Source organism: Helianthus annuus, chromosome 10 (assembly GCF_002127325.2).
Source record: "Helianthus annuus cultivar XRQ/B chromosome 10, HanXRQr2.0-SUNRISE, whole genome shotgun sequence".
Lineage (NCBI taxonomy): Eukaryota > Viridiplantae > Streptophyta > Magnoliopsida > Asterales > Asteraceae > Helianthus > Helianthus annuus.
In genome coordinates this window covers 142,154,753-142,175,044 of record NC_035442.2, presented here as the reverse complement: position 1 = coordinate 142,175,044, position 20,292 = coordinate 142,154,753, and the positions used below count along the sequence as shown (strand labels likewise).

Here is a 20,292-nt window from a genome sequence, read left to right as displayed (position 1 = left end):
CTGATCTCGAAGTTATACCAAGCATACAGAAGCCTATCGAGATATTTTGCGACAATACAGGTGCAATTGCTCAGGCAAAGGAACCAAGGTCGCATCACAGCACGAAACATATTCTCAGAAAATTCCACTACATACGGGAAGTTTTGGAAAGAGGAGACATCGTAGTAGAGAAAATTGATACTGATCAGAATCTAGCGGACCCGTTTACTAAGCCTATACCTCAAGTGAAACACGAGAAGCATGCAAATAGTATAGGTCTTAGATATGCTAGACAGTGGGTCTGATTTTGTAATTTAGTAATTTGGTGCATTTTGAACTGTAAACAGTATTTTATGTTTATTTGAATTTAATGGTTGAATGTCTTTTAAACTATTATATTTGTGTTCAAATATTAGTACGTTAAGTATCTATGAATATTGTATTCTAAAATGTCCGTAGTCTATCAGATTCGTGAGAACCAATCTGGTAAAAGACTATTGTGAATTAGATGGTTGATCCATATCATGGATACTCAAAGTGTTGAGAACCATATTCACTGATATGATTAGTTGAATCATATTGGGCGTAACTCGTTTCAAAATGATCTTCATGGATCTTGGTCATAAGACATTTTGAATAGGTACGATCATTGTATCCTTAGACCTGCGGTGCATACTAGAACTAACTTAAATGAATGGTTGCTCTTTGATTCTATCTAACGCTGTACGTAACTGGCAGTAATAAGGATAGTTTTGGGAATGATCTGAAGTTTAGTGGGAGTTGTTTGTAGCCAAAGGGATCTGTACTTCTATACTTAGAAGAAAAACACTCTGGCGCCTTTCGTTGGTTTGAACTGGTGTTAACGCGTGGCCACGCTCGAACTAGTAGTAGTTGGATAAACCACTTCAAATCAGGTACGAAATTAGAAATGGTTGAATAATATATGAGAATGAATTGGATCCATGTCTCATGTTCAACAAGTGTTCAATACAGAGGGATAAATGAGTCGATAACCAGGGCTATAATATTTGCATAACCAAAGGGTTGATTAGTGCAAAGAATTAGTTGACATAAATTTGTCATACCTTGTCGGGGGCAATATGATGCAGCTAGGCACCCACTATTGTCTACATTGAAACTTAATCGGCCAATCGACCAAGTGGGAGATTGTTGGATATGATGTTCAATTGTCGATTATAATTCAACGTTGCTGTCAAGGTACGACCCAAAGAGTTACACTTTGGGCAACAAACATTTAGTGGTGTTTTAACCGTTAATCACCGGATCACGAAATTATAAGCGTAATGAAGGAAACGGGTAATTATTTGGAATAATTACGGAGAGCCGATTAATATTATAAAATTATAATAAATCGTATATATATTGTTAATTATATAGATAATTAAATGGAGAGTTTTAATTATGAGATGATTATGGAGGAGTTGTGATTAGATTACAACTCATAATCCTTGTATATCTTTAAATTAAATACTTCCATAAAAATCTCAATTATGACCTATCAAATGTTTTGATATACGGAAGTTAAAAAAAATAGGATGACTAACTAGTCTCATAAGAACTCTCAAATCAAATATATATTGAACTTTAAATAGTTAAAGTTTGGTGGCTTCGAAAAGGGTTCATAAAGAAACAGAAAGGAGAAAAAGGTATAGGAACTTCATTGACCTCATTGTTCTTGTTCGTCCAAAAAGAAAAAGAGAAAGAGGAGTAATTCTTTAAGTTCGTGTTTCTTCAATTACGCAAAAAGGTAAGTAAAGTTTATGAACTTTATTTTTCTTTAGTTTAAAGGTTTCGTTTGAAATCGTTTCAAACGAACAAATTCGATTTCGTGGGCAACGATCATCTAGCGAGATCGTTCGTTGAACCAAGGTGTCTTTCTTGGATGTCACGATTCTTTATTTTATTTTAACCTATTTTGATTGTAATGAGATCACTGGTGGAAACGGTTTAGAACCGAACCTCGTGTACATGTTTTCCGCTGCGTTCAGTTTGTTTGACAAATTGATAAAATTATTTTCCAAAAGTTACACGGAAATTCCAACATGAATCCCTTGTCTAACAACTCTTGAAGTTGTGTCGACAGTTCCTGCATCTCAGACGGAGCAAGTCTGTATGGTGCCTTAGCCACAGGCGCGGCGCCTGGAACTAAGTCAATGCGGAACTCCACTTGCCTTTGAGGCGGCAAGCCAGGTAAATCTTCTGGAAAGACTTCTGGATATTCCCTCACGACAGGGATGTCTTCCATCTTTGGCTCAGCAGCCTTCTTATCTACAATGTGTGCCAGAAAGGCAGCACATCCCTTCTGCAAACACTTTCTTGCCTTCAGGCAGCTAATAATCCTCAACGGCGTCTCACGCTTCTCTCCGTGAACAATAATGGTCTCACCATCATCGGTCGGGATACGAACGACTTTCTCATGACAAACTATCTCGGCCTTGTTACTCGATAACCAATCCATCCCTACTACCACGTCGAAGCTTCCCAACTAGACTGGTAGTAGATCTAGAGCGAACTCGCGCTCTCCCAACTCGATTACGCAACCTCGAATCACCTCATTAGCTTCTACTAAATTCCCATTTGCTAATTCGATCGAGTACGGAGTATCTAACTTACTAGCGGCTAAACCAAGCATATTCTTAAATTCTAACGATACGAAGCTATAATCGGCGCCAGTATCAAATAAAACGGATGCATAGCGTTGGTTTACAGGGAACGTACCAGTGACAACATTGGGATCCTGGCGCGCTTCCCTTGCTTCTATGTTGAAAACCCTTCCGCGGGCTTGGTTCAATTCTGGGCAATTCCTCTTGTAATGCCCAACATCACCGCAGTTGAAACATCCGGGCCTCTGCCCGTTCCCACCATTGTTTCCCGCTTGGTTGTTTCCCTGATTACGATTCATGGCGCCTGCTTGGTTTGCGTTGTTGACACGGTTTCCATCACCTCCATTGTTCCCTTGGGGGCGATTTCCATTACCACCATGATTATTCATATTCCCAGATCCTCCTTGGCCTCCCCGGCCAGCACTAGCCCAACAAAAATCCTTCGTATGACCAGTCTTCTCACATGATTCACAAACTCTTAGCCTGCAACGACCAGAGTGATGTCGTTGGCATGAGTTGCACTTGGGTTGTGCACCCATATATCCCTTTCCTTTCTTCCTACCACCAGCTGTATCCTGAGCTGGCGCGTTCTGCTCTCCTTTCTTAACCACCACCCCGGTGCCCTGCTTGAAGTTTGAAAACTTCCTCTTGTTTCCTCCAGATGACTCCACATGAGTCTCCTTCTTCTTAGGCTCCACTTCATCAAACTTGTTCAAATGAATTGCCTCCTCGGTGAGAGCCACACTCAAATCAATAGCTTCAGTGATAGTTGCAGGTTTGGAGGAGGTCACCATGCTGATGATTTGAGGAGCTAACCCCCAAATGAAGCGTTCAATTCTCTTGAACTCAGGTGTGACCATGTAGGGTACCACATGCGACAAGTCGTGGAATCTCTGAACATACTCTGCTATCTTTGGGCCTTCCATTTTCAGATGCCAGAACTCGGTCTCCAATCTCTGAATTTCAGCGCGGGAACAGTACTTCTTGCGCATGAGTTCCTTCAGTTCAGCCCAAGTCAGCGCGTAAGCAGCAGCTTCGCCAAGTGTCTGTACTTGTAGATTCCACCATGATAGGGCTCCATCCAGAAATAGCCCAGAGATGTAAGTGACTTGCTGATCCAATGCGCATTTGCTCATGCGAAGAACGGATTCTGTTTTCTCAGCCCAGCGGACAAAAGCGACAGCGGTGCCATCAAAGTTTACGGGCTTGCAGTCCAAGAACTGTTTGTAAGTGCACCCTGCACGTACATTATAACATATGATTGGCATTAGCACTCTTGCTAAGGGAATCCATTTAGGTCATGGTATGTCTTAATGACTTAGGGTTACCATGAGGTGGATTGTTGTTGTTGCCAGTGTTGCCAAAGTTGCTTCCACTCATTCCTCCTTGAGAGGCAGCATATTGAGCAATAGCTGCAGCAATGACTTGCTGTAGTTCTTCCTGAGTCGTAGCATTTGCTGTGGTTGACGTCTTGGCGGCATCTTCTAAAGATGTGTTTACGTCGGTCAGGCCATAGTAACGCGTACGTATATAGTAATAGTAATAGCACATAACATCTCATGTTATCAATACTTCACAAATACTAATCACACAACATCCCATGTCACAAATATTATACACACAACATCCCATGTCATAATAATGTAAATAAACAATCAAGCGAATCAAATATGATGAGAATACTGCGATTGCCATATATATCGAGACCACAACGTAAGTGTATCAGTACATCACTGTGTCATACAATCATCAATCAACTAGGGGCTACATCACCCCTGTCCAAAAGCTATATCAAATCAGTGTCAAATACATCAAATACATCAAGTATGTGTCAAAAGTCAGTATCATCATGTAGTCTCCAAAATGCTATGCAACCAAAAGCAATCTCGGTCCTCTCACCAACGTCTACACAAGCAGTACTGATGAGCTCTATACAGATGGCGGTGGAGGAGGGGGAAAGTAAGTGTAAAGCAAGCGACGTAACTGGAGCCAGTCCTCCTCCATAGCTTGCTGAGTACGGATGACAGAAGCAACCTGCTGCTCTAGTGTAAAGAGACGAGCAGCATAATCTGGGGGTAATGATCGACATGGCTGAAGAGGAGAGTGTATCTGACCATGGCATGAACATGGTGGCAGCTGAGCTCTCTCGAGCTCCTGGAGACGCTGCGTGTGCGACTCGTGCTGATGAACGAAGGACATCAAGACGTCCTCTATAGTGTGTCCCACATGAAATGGATGGTAAGGATCAGTAGGTGGCATGACTGGTGGTGTCGACCAAAGCAAAGGCTCACTGGTGGGGTCAAACGGTGCCACATGAATCGGTGAAGTAGAGGGTGGAACAGATGACATCTGGGGCATGAAGGGAATAGACATCGGTACGTGCCCAAAAGGATGGGCTGAAGAGCCCTCTCCAGGCCTCGCTGGAGGTACAAACTGAGGAACCTGAAAAGTGAAATCAATAGGTCGTGTAACAGGGATCTGAGGGGGCAAAGGTGGAACGTCCTCATCAGCAGGTATCCAACCGTGCTGTGCATGCTCATCCGGTGGATCCATGTGGTCTGCAAATAGTGCGTGCTCAGGCTCAAGTGGAATGGGGTCAAATGGGGGAGCGACAATAGGATCAACTGGTGCAATGTGCTCAACAGGGATATCAACAATAGGTGGGGGAACAACAAGATCGACAGCAATAACATGATCACCCCCCAGATGATCATCAATGGGCGGGTCAGCTAGAACGGGCTCAACTGGGATGCCAGCATGTACGGGGTCATGCTCGGGCATAGGATCTAGAGCAGCTGCCTGCTCAGGAGCCAAGGCAGGCTCATGGTCATCAAAAGCCATCTCGAAATCAAAATCGGGATCAATAGGATCAACTGGATCAGCGGGATCCTCCATGGGCTGGTCCATCGGGATAAACTCAATATCATGATCCGGGTCGAATCCCGGAGGAAAAATGGGATCAGAATCCTCTATGTCGTCATGCTCAAATGCAAAGCTCGGAATAGGTGCAGCAGAGGATGCCTGGTCAGGGTCCGAGTCGTGTGCAAAGTGTTGTGCGCTCACCTCGTGAGAAGGTGCGGATGCCACAGACTCAAAGGAGTCTGGGACCGGTGAATGTGCGGGTGAGTCCTCGGCAGGGGCATCAGCGATCATCAGAAGATCGCCAGCAGGAAGTAGGGCTGCGTCCGGGATCTCATCCTCGATAGGCTCATCCTCAAACAGATCGATATCACCGTCAGCCTCGGCGTCAAGTAGTAAGTCATATGCAGGATAAACGGCTAAAGGTATAGGAGCCGGAATCACTACTAGGGGTAAGTACTCAGCAGGGGGCCATCCGCAGGCTCATCAGCACCCTCGGGTAGTGCGAAGGGCTGGAAATCGTCGTCGTCCGTGCTGGTGGCATCAGATGTATGCACCTCATGCTCCGAAGATGGGAGGTCATCAGATACGATAGGTAGGGGTCCGGTGGTGTCCGAGTCACCTGTGCCTGGTGAGTCCATGTGTCCGTAACACAAACACAAATATGCACAAATAATCAGTCATACAATCAGGTAATCACATAAGTCACCAAGTAAAAATCACATAATTCTCCTAGTCCCACTAGCCTCCCAGCCTCCCAGACTGCTTTTCCTAGTCCCACTAGCCTCCCAGTCTCTCAGACTGCTCTTCCTAGTCCCACTAGCCTCCCAGTCTCTCAGACTGACGTTCCTAGTCCCACTAGCCAATTCTCCCAGCCTCCCAGACTGACTCCCTAGTCCCACTAGACAATTCTCCCAGCCTCCCAGACTGACTCCCTAGTCCCACTAGCCAAATCTCCCAGCCTCCCAGACTGACTCCCTAGTCCCACTAGCCAAATCTCCCAGCCTCCCAGACTGACTCCCTAGTCCCACTAGACAACTACCTCGATCCATTGGATCGAGCCTCGGCCTCCCAGACCGAGCCTCAGCCTCTCAGACTGAGCCTAAAAATAATAAATAAAATGCGCTCAACATTTGTTTATAAAAAGGTTTTGGATCTGGACTTAAGTGGTATGCAGTAAAAATGTTTTCGTGAGAGCCCTAGTGATCATAGTCTAGACTCGAGAAGGAATCCTAGTTCGCTATGATCAGAGCTCTGATACCAAGCTGTCACACCCTGGCTTTGCGGAAGCGTGGTTAATTTGGTGTGACTTCTTAATACCATAGCTTAATCATAACCAAGCTATATGAATTAAAATATGCAAGATCATCCATTAAAATAAAAATACCATAACATTGTCTTAACGGGTTAACACCCTATCAACCATAAACTTGTCCAAACATTACAAACACCAAACATAACATAAACATGGTTTAAGGACTGTGACTTGTCCAGGAAAGAGTCACATTCCCCAAACCCTGGATGACCTCGGTGACTAATGCAGCTGAAAACATGCCATACCGTGCCAGATCTTTAATTCCCTGAAATACATGTAAGTTGAAAAATCAAAAGTAATGTTGAGCGAGTTCATGCGAAAGTGAGTAAATAAACCATTATATTTATCAAAAACCCTGGTATGTAGCAAATAAGGAAAAAGAGATCACCAATGGTTTGCAAGGCCATTGATATGTGTGAAGTGCAAGTAGGAAGACTCAAACCTAGCGGATTTATGCGTCTGGCACTAAGTCACCCCGAGGTCTGTTATGCTGGACCTGGGGCTGGGCTCGCTACACCCAGATAGATCTACCGCTCCTGTCCCTCGGTCATACAATGAGGATTAATGGCCTCAAGTTTCCGCCTACCCACTCACATGATCTAAGTAGTAAACCTCCTTACGCTAACCATACCATGTAAAAAGTACTCATAATCATAGTAACATGTATTTCACCCCCGCAGTTTAGAAAACTGAAAATAGTTAAGAGAAAAGGGGGACATGAACTCACAGTCAGTACGTCGCTATACCAAGTACTCCGAATGTCAGGCAGCTGTGCAACGACCTACATGTGCTAATTCTATTAGACGGATGGTCGTGCCTTAGCTTTATAGTTTAAGTTTTTAGGAAATAGTTAGACAACTATTTCGTGTTTATATTTTGCATGGACTTTGGTAATTAATCTCCTTCCCAAGGATGGGGGATTTAATACATGTGTATTTGTATTATATCATTAAGTCCCACTTAATATATTTTTACTTCTACTTCCAAAATATAAATATTTTTCTCAAAAACATTATATTTTCACTTCACATAATACTTCCAAAATAATGCGTTGACAAAATACGCGTTCATGAATATTTCCGTATAATGCGTAAGTTACGTTTTAACGATTAAGTGGTAATAATAATTACCGGTGTAACTTATATGTTTATCGTAAAAGCGTTTGTATTATTTTGGATTCGTCAACGTTTGCAAATATTATTTTTACTCTAAAAATAATATTTGTGTATTTTCACAAAATAATCATAAACAGTGTTGTGAAAAATTATATTTACCCAATACATATTTATCACGTTTAGTTTTGTGAAAATCCCACCTCCGAATATTTGTAAATAAAGTTGTGGCGAAATATATTTGGAAATCATATCAAAAATAGTTCTAACACTTGTAAATAATTCTAAGCGTTAGATTTTAGAAAAATTTCGCCAGAGTTTCCCCTGTAATTGGAGGTGGCCACGCTTTCAAGCGTATCATTTTCTTTTACAAAATCATTTCAACACTCCTTTAGTCAATCAAACAATTTCTGACACATCAAACTAGTCGACAAGTATGTAAATCGCATGTTCACATGAACTTGTAGTTTTTCTGAAAACTATAGTGTAGATCCCGTTATATTTGGTGGATCTTTATATAAAGTAGCTTAATCTTGTAAAAACCTCGTTTTTAGAATAAATCATCCTTTACAACTTCCCGTCATCTTTCTCAAAGATTGTTATTTTGTCGAAACTTTTCATTTCACAAGTGTTTATACACTTGTGGTTTGTAAAAATCATATTTGTTAGTGTGTTATCCGTCTTTTAGAAAACATGATTTTCTCGACACTTGGTCCTTTGAATATACCACTTGCAGATACGTAGATCCGCTAGTTTTAAACACTATTTTACGAGTAAAAATACTTTTACACAAGTTCATGTTTCTCGTGTGGTAGAGTTTCACCTTTTAACCCTTGTACTGATAGAAACAAGCTTATGTCAAGATCTATGATCTTAACAAAGTCGGGTTAAACGATGATCCGAGCTACCACAACGTAGATCGGGCCTAAATAATCACATCTTTCAAGTACTACAACTTTTACACAAGTATTAAGCTTTTAACCATCAATCTTCATGTTTTAGTAGACTTTAAAGATTCAAAAGATAAGTTTCCGCATTTTAACCGTTACAAATCTTATTAACCACCTTAGAATGATCCGAGTATGAGTTTTAAGTGTTATACCTCTAGCTCGGGGCTAGGGAAGAATCTAGGCGAAAATGTGGTGGATAAAAGCAAGATAACGGGGTCCTTCCACTTCCGTTTGCTCCAAGACTCCTAATGCGTTACCCGAAAGACTTGTGTATGCTTGGAATGAAGAGATCAAAAGCCGAAAATGGTTGGATGTGTGGGTGTGGGTTCGGCCGAGAGCCAAGGGAGGGCAAGAGAGTGTGTGTGAGTGGTTTAGTGAGTGATTAATCTCTTGTGTGTTTAGGCTAGGTATTTATAGACAAAATCAAGATCATCGTCCAATGGATTACATGTCCTCTTGATATTAGGCATAAACAATAAAATAATCAAACTTTTGTACCCTTGTGTTCCCCTCTAGTTGGCCGATCTCAATGGGGGGGGGGGTCTTGGTTCGATTTCAAGTGGATAGTTAGAGTTTAGTTACTTTAAACCAAGTTAGATTTAGAGGTTAACTCGGTTAGTCACATGTTGTGCTTTAATGCGGGTGTTAGGGTGTTCAGGGACTCTAACTGGCTCAGAAAAAGACCAATAATGTTATTGTCAATATTTTCATGTTCCGGGTATAGTCCGGTTGTTCAGTTGGATAGTAATCCGTTAAAGTGCTTAAGTAAGCTTTTAAGTGTCGTAAATAATACTTTTAGTGACACAATTTATTTTACAAAGTGTCAGGAATATTTTCCTCATGTTTTGGCACTTTATTAGTTAGCCAGAAGCTGGTATGTTAAATAAAGTGCTGTGTTTCGTGCTTAGAGTACGTTTTAGGCACATCCAGTCATTATATTTTATTCCTAGAGACGCAGTTCTACAACCCTTGTATCCCTACACACACTATGGGTGTAGTAAAATAATTCTGGCTCATACAGGCCTTTAGAGGCAGTGTCTGCCTGATGCTGGCTTTATCAGCATGTTCAATAGGTTATCGGTTCTAATGCTACTGTGCTTTAGTGCATCATGTTTGTCACTAAGGTTCAACTTGTAAATAATGTAGTGACGGCAATCAAAGTATGATGCAGGAATATACAAGTACTAGAAATCAAGTAGCAGTTCATCAGCAATTTCAGTTAAGCACAGTAATTAAGCAGCAATTAATTATTAATTAAATCGTACGGATACCTGGTTTAGTGAGGGTTGTCACAGATAGTCCCTGGGTCTAACTTCAGTTACTTTTCTCTCTTAAAATGATGTGAAATGACAAAAATACCCTTTTCTTAAAAGGCCAAACCACAGGGACTATCCGGGTATTTTTCTCTTTTTATTTATAAAACCCCACCACCACACTTCATCTTCAACCTCCACCCACCATCACCCTCCTCCACCCTCCACCATCACCCTCTCTCTCTCCCTCTCCAATTCCGGCGAAAGTCCGGCGACTCACGGTGGAACCAGGGTTTTCCGGCCGTTTTTCATGGTGAGCCAGGGTGTACCCCCTTAAACCGCACCTCCCGAGACCTTTTCCAGCGTCGGTTTTCCGATTCGAGCTGCAGGGATGACACTTTCAGCTCCGACAGCCGCGTTTCAACAAGTTCACTCCGGTAACATCTGAACTCGTCATCTTCTTCATCTCGTTTTTCATTAGATCCTTTTGGATCCACCCCTTTTCTGGTTCCTTACGTGATTTACAGGTGGTGTCGATAGTGGTGGTCGATGGAGACGACGATGGTAGACGGTGGTGGCGTTCCGGAAACAGCAGTGCCGCTCGCGACGGCTTTGGTTCATACGGGCTTCAAGTTTTGGTTTCATCTAGTTCAACTCAGGGTCTCGTCGGTCCAGGTTTGGAGTCTCGGCTCGTGTCTCGGTTTGATACTAGGTTCAGTTTCTACTCGGATCAGATTCAATGTTCGGTTCCAGTTCGAGTCTCGGTTCAGTTTCTGACAAGTGATTCCGGTGCAGGTTAGTCTTGGTTCAGGTTTTAGTTTTGAGTTTACTCGGTTCAGTCTCCGGTCAGTTTCATTTTAGTCATTTTTGTTCGATTCGTTGCAATGGTGGTGACTCCGGCTCGAGTGGTGATTCGGTTCAGTTTAGGTCTTGGTGTAACTCGGTTCGGTTCCGGCTCGGGTTGATATTGGAGGGTGGAGGAGGGTGATGGTGGGTGGAGGTTGAAGATGAAGTGTGGTGGTGGGGTTTTATAAATAAAAATGAATAAGATGCCCGGATAGTCCCTATGGTTTGGCCTTTTAAGGAAAGGGTATTTTTGTCATTTCACATCATTTTAACAGAGAAAAGTAACTGAAGTTAGACCCAGGGACTATCCGGGAACAAAAAATGAAAACTTGGGGACTATTCAGGTAGTTTTAGAAAGTTGGGGATTATAGGTGAAAAAAGGCGAAACCACAGGGACTATCCGGGCATTTTTCTCATTTAAAAATAACCGAAAAATTCCTTAACCTGTTTTTTAACATTCTTCATCCTTATTTGTACCCTTAACTTCAGCCATTTCTTCATCAGCCACCGGAACAAACTTTTTCCAATACCAGTGTTCCTTCCAGATTCCGCCCATCTCTTCGATCGGAATCCCCTTCGTCTCTGGCAAGTAAAGGTATATAACCATCGTCATCACCACCACCCAACACAAAAAGAATATAAACAATCCAAACCTGAAAACAAAATCACGCAAATTAATACATAAGATATGATATGATATGGACACACGTGTATAAGAATATAATTAATAGATTATAAATTTGTTTAATTAATTACCTTAAGGCACATAACATTTGGAGGAAGATTTGTGCAATGAAGAAGGTGAAGATCATGTTAACCGCAACAGTAACGCTTTGCGCTGAAGATCGGATCTCGAGTGGAAAGATTTCACTAGGCACGAGCCAACCCAACGGCCCCCAAGACCACGCAAACCCGGCTATGTATATGCAAATGGCTAAAACTACTAGAATCGAGTACCAGCTCTCAAGCTCGCCCGGGTTTCCATTTATCCCAAACTTGTAACCGATCGCAACGGTAATAACAACCTACAAACATAACATCATAAAAATTATATCATAAGTAGTTGCATAACATTTATATGAATAATGAAACCCTATGGATTAACTTTTTTTACCTGCATAACTAACATCTGAATGCCCCCTTCAAGAAACCAAAACCTTCTTCCAAACTTATCGACCAATGATATCGAAACAAGAGTTGCTAATGAGTTAACGGCGCCAGTGATGAGAGCAGAAAGAAGCGACGCGTTGTCTCCAAACCCCATGGTTTTAAACAAAACCGGAGCGTAAAACATGAACACATTCATACCGGTTAGCTGTTGAAAGAACGGAATAATAATCGCGAAAAACACTTGTGGTCTATATTTTCTTTTCAAAAGATTCAACCATGGGCTTTCAATCTTTTTAGATTGTTCACTTGCTTCAACGTTAAACTCTTCATCCACGTTGTCCACACCACGAATTTTTAGTAATCTATCTTTGGCTTCTTGAAGTTTTCCGCGTTGGATAAGGGAGTTTGGGGTATCGGCGAGTGTTAAAGAGCCGACGATAAAGATAACAGCGGGGATAATAGCGCCACCCAAACTCAAGCGCCAGCCCCATCCGCCCTTGATTTGGGCGAATCCATAGTTAACAGCATTCGCGACTAGAATTCCAATGGTAATCGAGAGCTGAAACAGCACGTTGCATGCGCCACGCCACTTGTAAGGAGCCACCTCCGAGAGATATAGAGGCACTGACTATAAACATGAAACAAACATATACATTCATCAAGATAAAAATTTGTATATATATCTATAATACATATCATAACAAGCTATATATATCGTTCTACTATAAAGGTTTATATGGTGCCACAATATTGAAACTACTAGTTAAACACTACTATTGCGTAAACCTCTATACGCAGCGTATATAAATCCAAAGCGTGCAAATAGGCAGCCTTGGTGTGCGAATAGTGTGTGCCGTTTGAAATAGTGTATATATCACGAAATAATATTTTAAAAGGAAAAAAAATTGAAATCTGATTATTCATGATCCCACCGTTATCCAATTCATTCAAATCAACGATTATTATTCTTGATTAGTGTAGACGTGTAACAATTAGCAATACTACATTTTTTTTTTATTTTGTGGATATAATAAAGAAAACGAGTTTAAAGTAGTAAATTAAATATATTTTGTAAAAAATAAAAGTTGAAATCCTGCTAGTTCAAATCAGTAGTGTAGTTTCTTTAAACGGCAAATTTTGATCATTAGCGAAACCACCTATACTGCCAACAAACAAATAGGAGGTATGGATGAATTATTACCTGATTAGCAAACCCAATCCCGATGCCGAGAAGAATCCGACCCACAATAAGCATCCAGACGGATAGGGCAACAACGTTCAACAATGCTCCAACGCAGAAGGTGATACCGCCGGTAAGCATGGAGATTTTCCGCCCCCAAGCCTTGGTTATGTAGGATGCAACACATGAAGCCAAAAGTGCAGCCAAATACAAGGATGATGTGAACATGGTCAATGTTGCACTGTTAAACTTGCAATATTGGTTGCTAGAGTCTTTAATTTCGGACTGCTTTTTGTAAACATCAGGGAAAAATTCCTTCAAAAACGGCGCCATTGATGTGACTCCACCCGATATTCCAATGTCATAACCGAATATAAGACCGCCGCATGCTGCTACCAAACATGTTATTAGTACTTTGCATGTGAGTTCACCAGGATAAGCTTTTGTGTTACTGGAAGAGATCACACCACCACCAGCCATTGTTGTATATATAGTAGGATATGAATAACAAACTGTTTATAGATGACAAATTGCTCTTTTGAGTTTTATACTTGTATTCGGAATTGTATAGAAGAATCAACAGAATTGTTTGAAGTTGTATAGAAGAAGAATGAATAACAAGTTGCAAACTAATTTATAGATGAAAATTGCTTTTTCCGAATTATACTTGTAATCGAATTGTTGAAATTTGTTTGGTGTATATACTATCAGGTTTTGGTTTTGTGTTGGATTCGAATTAGGGAGTCTATCCATTGAACCTCTCCCCAACAATCATGGATTTGTTTATTTATTAGCAATATTTAATTTAATTAATTAATAACTAACCGGGCAAATATTTTTTTTACCTCCTATATAGCATTATTTCATAACTAGTTTATGTATATCGTTATTACCATTTAATTCTAAGGATATCGGATTTAAATAACCTCAACTTTTACCAATTGGTCGATAACACTCCTAACTTTCGTTTTGTACATCAGCACTCTCAACTTTCAACTTATTGGCGGATAACACTCCCTAACTAACTGAACTTTAACCTAGTTAGTTTTTGCTGATGTGGACATTTTTGCTGATGTGGCAGCTGATGTGGCATTTTTGATGATGTGGTAACTGATGTGGTAGCTGACATGACATTTTTGATGATGTGACAGCTGACATCAGCTAACCGTGTTAGGGTTCAGTTAGTTAGGGAGTGTTATCTGCCAATAAGTTGAAAGTTGGGAGTGCTGGTGTACAAATCAAAAGTGGGGAGTGTTATCGGCCAATTGATGAAAGTTTTGGTTATTTAAATCCAATATCCCTTAATTCTATATAGATTTCCACTAGAATACTTAATTTTTATCTAATCTAATCTAATAATGAAAGATTCATGTGGTATACTTATAGTGGCGGATCTATCTCAAAAATTTAGCGGTATCCTTTTTTTTTCGGATCAGTGGTATCCTTTGTATTAAAAAACTTACACTACATAGACGAAATTGAGAGGTATTTTTATGCTAGGGACAGTTAAAGAGTATTTTTACACTACGTAGACGGAGTTGAGAAGTAGAATAGGCCAACCCTGCTTGTAAACTACCTACTCCCCTTTTTCGTAGGGGTGTTCAGAATTCGTTTCGAATTCGAAAAATTCGAAATTCGATTAAATTCGATTCAATTATCAAGAATTCGTTTCGATTATAAGAATTCGAATTCGAATCCGATTCAATTCGAGTAAATAAAATCGAATACGAACCGAATACGAATTTGTAATTTCAAATTCGATTCGATTCGAAATTCGAATAAAAATTATACATTTTTATTTATTATTTTTATATATAATACATATATAATTTTTATTAGGCTATACTATAAATTATTATCAAAATTTATTCCAAGTATTAAAATTACCCTTTACCAAACCCACTACATGTCCCATAACTAAAACCTAAGTAACAAATCTATTAATAAATTTCTAACCCTAAAAATATTAACTTGTAATGTGAAGTGGTTATTCCCGACTTCTCGTTTTGAATTTTAGACTTATAGTACTTTATATGGAACTTTATAATGTGATATCGTGCTTTATGCTTGTTTTAAAATTTATGTTTTATTCTAATAGTTATTTACATGTTTTTAAAGAATCATAATCAAATCGAATTTATTCGAATTTGATTCGAATTCGAATTTTTAATCGAATACGAATCGAATACAAATTGGGTTTTTTATTCGAATACTAATTCGAATCGAATTCGGTAATTTTTAATCGAATTCGAATCGAATACGAATTCAAGGGAAAATAAAAATTATTCGAATAATTCGATTCGAATAATTCGAAAATTCGATATTCGATTCGATGAACACCCCTACTTTTTCGAACCAATCATACATAGGTGATTAACTGTCTTTCGAACAACGACGTCGTATCCGGACTATTTTCGAGTTCTAAAGAGTCCTGTTTCCATACTCAAAACCCTAGAAGTTTCTTCCGACCAAATCGAATCGCCCGGACTTTAATCTCCGAGAATGTTGATCCCACCTGTTAAATCATAGCCATGGTACGTTATAGGATTTCTGTATGTTAATTATTTGGTTGTTTTTTTCACCAGTTTCATTTAATTTCAGTTGTGTTTTGAATAAATGGTGAAACAATGATTAATATGAGTTGATGTTTTGTTTAAACATTGTTTCTATCATGAATTCTTGTGATTATTTTGTTAAATGTTCGGTGTTGTGATTACTGATTAGATTATTCAGCTACTTTAATATTAGAGCAAACAACATGCATTTTTAATGTGTAAACATTGTTATAAATAATATATGAGTGTTGCTTGTATGTTAGCAGTATACACAATCAAAATTCAAAATGATTTGTTAACTAAGATGTCAAATTAGCATCTAAGAGTTTTAAGCTGGTTGTTAATACAGGTCTCTGTATAAAGTCAAATTTGTTGAAGCAATTGAATAGTTGAATAAAAAACCTAAGCATTTTTTAAGAATAACTCTATTTAGCAATCCACGAAACTCAATAGGTGCATAAGGACAACATGTTACAACTTGTATGTATCTTGAGTATGTTTTTTTTACCGCAATATTAAAACCTGTGACAGGCCCACAAGGCTAAAGTCATAGCAAAATGTTTCATCTGTTTTTGCATTATGCGTGTGTCGGTGTGCGTGTGACATACGTGCACACGTGTGTCACGTGTGTGTGTGTGGAACAATGGACTCGACATAAACTTTGCATCAAATACAAGTAGTTGTTCAATTATACGAGATCTACGTATTTACTAGTAAAGAAACCATTTTTTTCTTAGGTTCTTTGAAGTGGTCATTGCATAGTAGTTAAAGGCGCAAAAAAACTTGATAAAACTGGCCAACATCTGAAAAAAAAGTTGCCTGAACCGGCCTAAAGCAGTTTAAAACTGTCTAAACCAGCCTAAAACATGTTTGTACTGTGCGCCTTGCTTATCTTGGGCCCTCGCTTTTAAGCGCCTTGTTGTTTATTATTTATTACTTTTATGTATAAACTTGTCTACATCCCTTATTTTGCTGATGAATGCATGTTAAGCTTTTTAAAGCTGTTCACGCTAATTGATCTATTCAGTAAATAGCATTTTAAAATTTCATTGCATTTTGTGACACTAGCTTTGAGTGGTGAATACAAAAGTCAATGGCAGATCAACTGTCTTTCAATAGCCCGAGAAGGACCCTTAGTTATTCTAGAAACAGGGGAGCAACCTTTTCTGTTTTCGAAGCCGATAACAAGGCTTCTGGGGTTGGTGTTTCCGGAGAGCATGGTCCTAACCCTTCAGAAGTTTATGGGTTTGTAGGAGCCATTTCAACTGTTGTTGCAACTGGTATTCTTCGTCTATTACACTTTTATTCTTTCATTATGTTTTTTTTCACCAAGTTCAGTAGATGTGGCAATTTTGACTTATTTACTTAAAGACTACTTGTTTGTCTAGAATGTAAATTCTAGAAATTTCTTTTGCATTATGCTTTTAGCGTACCCATCTAGTCTGCAATAAAAAAATTGTATTAAAAACCATAGATATATGTGCTAGAAGGATCCTAATATTATTTTTCTTTGTGATATTAACAGTTATCTTCATGGTATGGGCGTACGTTCCTGATCCTTGGTTACATTCTATTGGGATCTTCTATTATCCCAGCAAGTACACTCACAATTCTCTTTAACTCCTACATTCGTAAGCTTTAGACTTCGTGATCTAAAATTGCCATATAGGTTTTAATCATGTCTGCAAAACCGAGACAATATCGTTTAAATGTCTTGAAGGAATATGCTAGGTGGCAATATACTAATGAATGGGTCAATTTGTTGTTAAGCTTTATCTCAACAGGTCAAACACGTAAAAGCAAACTCTTAAGCATAAAATGAATTCGGTCATATCAGTGGAAATGAAACGGCATAAATATTATTATTGAAAATGATATATTTTTTGTATTCAGTGACAAATAATTTACTGAAATAGGAAATCTTTTGACAAAAAAAGGTAAGCTGTCCAAAATTACCGAAACCCTAAACCATAGTTATTAAAGGAGTTAGGCGCACTCAAGGCGCATAGGCCTCGCCTGGGGCCTAGGCGCAAGGCGCAAAAAAAGCGCGGGCCTGAGAAAAAAAAAGCGTACAACAAAAAAAACAAAAATAATTTTATATAATAGAAAATTAATACTATTCTTCAAATAAAATAAACTAAAGCTATTATATAACATTTAATATCGTCTATTTAGTACCAAAAGTTATAAAATGCTAGTTTATTAGTGTAGAAAAGTAGTTTCATTAGATAAAAGTAGAACTCTAGCTAGAATCTTGCCAGAATTTAGAGAATTTGGCCGAAAACTCTCAAGATTCTAGGAATCTCGCCGGAATCTGCGCATGAACCATCACCTGGAGAATCAAAGCGCAACTGCCTTGACTTAAGGCGCAATTGCCTCGCCTCGCTAGGAAATTGGGCCTAGGCGCAAGAGGCGATGGCTTTTGATAACTATGCCCTAAACACTGAACCCTAACAATTGTCTTCTAACGTATCACCTTTTTAAGGAATTGGGCTTTGGTGCTTCCAACATACGCGATGGTCACAGTTGTAACCATGTTCTTATTCTACATTGGCCTCAACTTTATGGCAACTCCACCTCCAACATCCTTAAACTCCATATATGGTGAATCGGATTTCTTATTAGTCAACTTCGCTTGTTTTAATGGACATACTTGAGTTCTTCGGATATCTAATTCTCAGTCGATATTTTATGCAGATGAAAACAGCAAAGATATAGTGTGCTTTGATCCTGCGGTAGAGGAAGATGATCGACCCATCGAGCCTTATTCTGATATTGGACTTGATCAAATCAATATGCTTATGTTCAAAGAATGGAAACAGTAGTTTCAAGTCAAATCTATGATTGTTCTTGGATGTGATCAGTTGCATAAGTTGCAATTTTTTAGCACATGATAATCTTGTGCTGCTAGTTAGGTTTTAGAAAATTTTAGGCTTGATCTTGCTATAGTTTTTGGTTTATCTGATCACTAAAAAACAGTGAATGTACATAGTGTATATTGTTCTTGATTGGAAACCCACGAAACAGTCCGATAGAAGCTTCGTGAGACTGAAGCCTCGCGGACACTTTGACGGTCACATATACTTATCAAGGGCATGATAGCATGTATGTAAATCACGAATAAGTGTGTAGTATATTAGGCCGACAAATACGAGCCTCCAAACCTAAGTTATGTCTTCTTTTATAGAGGACTGAGAATCATCGGCTTTGGCCGAACAAGGGCTTTGAAAGCCGTTTTTTATATCAAAGTTGACGATCATAAAACAGGAACTGCCGGTTTGATGCTAGCTCCAAGGGTCTTGGATTCGAAATTGTGCTGCATTAGGTTGAACTTATTTTAGATATGTTTGAACTTATATTAAATTCGAGCCTAACTAAGTCGAACTTGAGCTTAAATTTTTTGCTCGGATTCAAATCCGAGCCTGAGTCATTCTCTTCACTTCTGGTGATGATGAGGGTAACATAAAATCGTGTTCTTGTGTCAAGTCTGTTTCTGTTTCTATATTTATGATGTTAATATAGAATGTTAATTATCCAAAAGCGCTTACACGTACACCACATATAAGTTTAAATTATGATAGCGAAATATACCTTGGAAACCCCAATAGAAAGTGATACAACCTTTAGGTTATAATTTGGTAACATTATTGGAGTGTCGGTACAAAGGGATTATAATTATTTATCTCAGTTTTCCGTCACCGGTTCCAAGGTTTTCTCATATCTTTATTTAATTCATTTTCTTTTTATAATTATTAAATATCATTTTTTTTTTCTGTAACATCGACTTTCTTGTGTTAAGCTATCATACTCCTTAAATTGGAGAACCTCGTTACCCCACTCTGGCCAGACTATGTTGTCTTAAACTGGCTCACGCTGGTTTCAGAGTTTGGCTTGAATGTTCCCCCGAGAAACCATACCGCCGGCTGCCACTTGACAGTCCTTGTGCCACCACAAGAACGAAACTCTTTGGCGTAACACACGGTGGGACGAAACCCGGGTGGACTCAGGATAGAGCCTGACACCTCTGCAATAGAGGCTAGACTCTATCCATCATTGCCTAATCCACCAAAATGACACAAATTGGAATTAAACTTGAGTTTCCATTGGAGAACCCAAAGCTCTCAACCACTTGGCCACAAGTGATAGATCTATTAAATATCATTTAGTTGCAAGTATTTTAGTGTTTCTCACATTTTTATTTAGTTGATTATTTTTACTTAACTAGGAATAACACCCGCGCGCGTTGCGGCGCGGGTACATTATAAACATCGAATCAATTAGTCCAAACGTTATGCGATACGTTAACCATATGAAAACACGCGTTTCAACGTATCCAAGTGAACTCTATGTAACTTATATAAGCATTGCGATTGGATCAAAGCGTAAACTAAATCGAGTTTATAATGTACAATCATAACGTATTATAGTATTATATGTGACCCGACTCGTACATAGAACACGTAACGGATATAAAAGAAAAAACTAACACGTGTATGTGACCCAAATTGT

General features: G+C 39.3%; 2 protein-coding genes across 2 annotated transcripts; one reads left to right on the top strand and one right to left on the bottom strand.

Moving 5' to 3' along the window:
• Positions 1-11,389: 11,389 nt before the first annotated feature.
• LOC110882555 (sugar transport protein 1) lies at positions 11,390-13,708 on the bottom strand. The gene is made up of 4 exons (XM_022130545.2): positions 13,250-13,708; positions 12,053-12,676; positions 11,695-11,963; positions 11,390-11,591 (listed from the first exon to the last, which is right to left on the bottom strand). The coding sequence occupies exons 1-4, from the start codon at positions 13,706-13,708 to the stop codon at positions 11,390-11,392; spliced, it is 1,554 nt and encodes a 517-aa protein (XP_021986237.1).
• A 1,893-nt stretch (positions 13,709-15,601) lies between these two features.
• LOC110885706 (phosphatidylinositol N-acetylglucosaminyltransferase subunit P) lies at positions 15,602-18,860 on the top strand. Its single transcript, XM_022133411.2, has 5 exons — positions 15,602-15,762; positions 16,852-17,063; positions 17,309-17,381; positions 18,269-18,387; positions 18,481-18,860. Exons 2-5 carry the CDS (start codon positions 16,877-16,879, stop codon positions 18,606-18,608), a joined length of 507 nt encoding a protein of 168 aa, XP_021989103.1. The 5' UTR covers positions 15,602-15,762; positions 16,852-16,876; the 3' UTR covers positions 18,609-18,860.
• Positions 18,861-20,292: the final 1,432 nt, after the last annotated feature.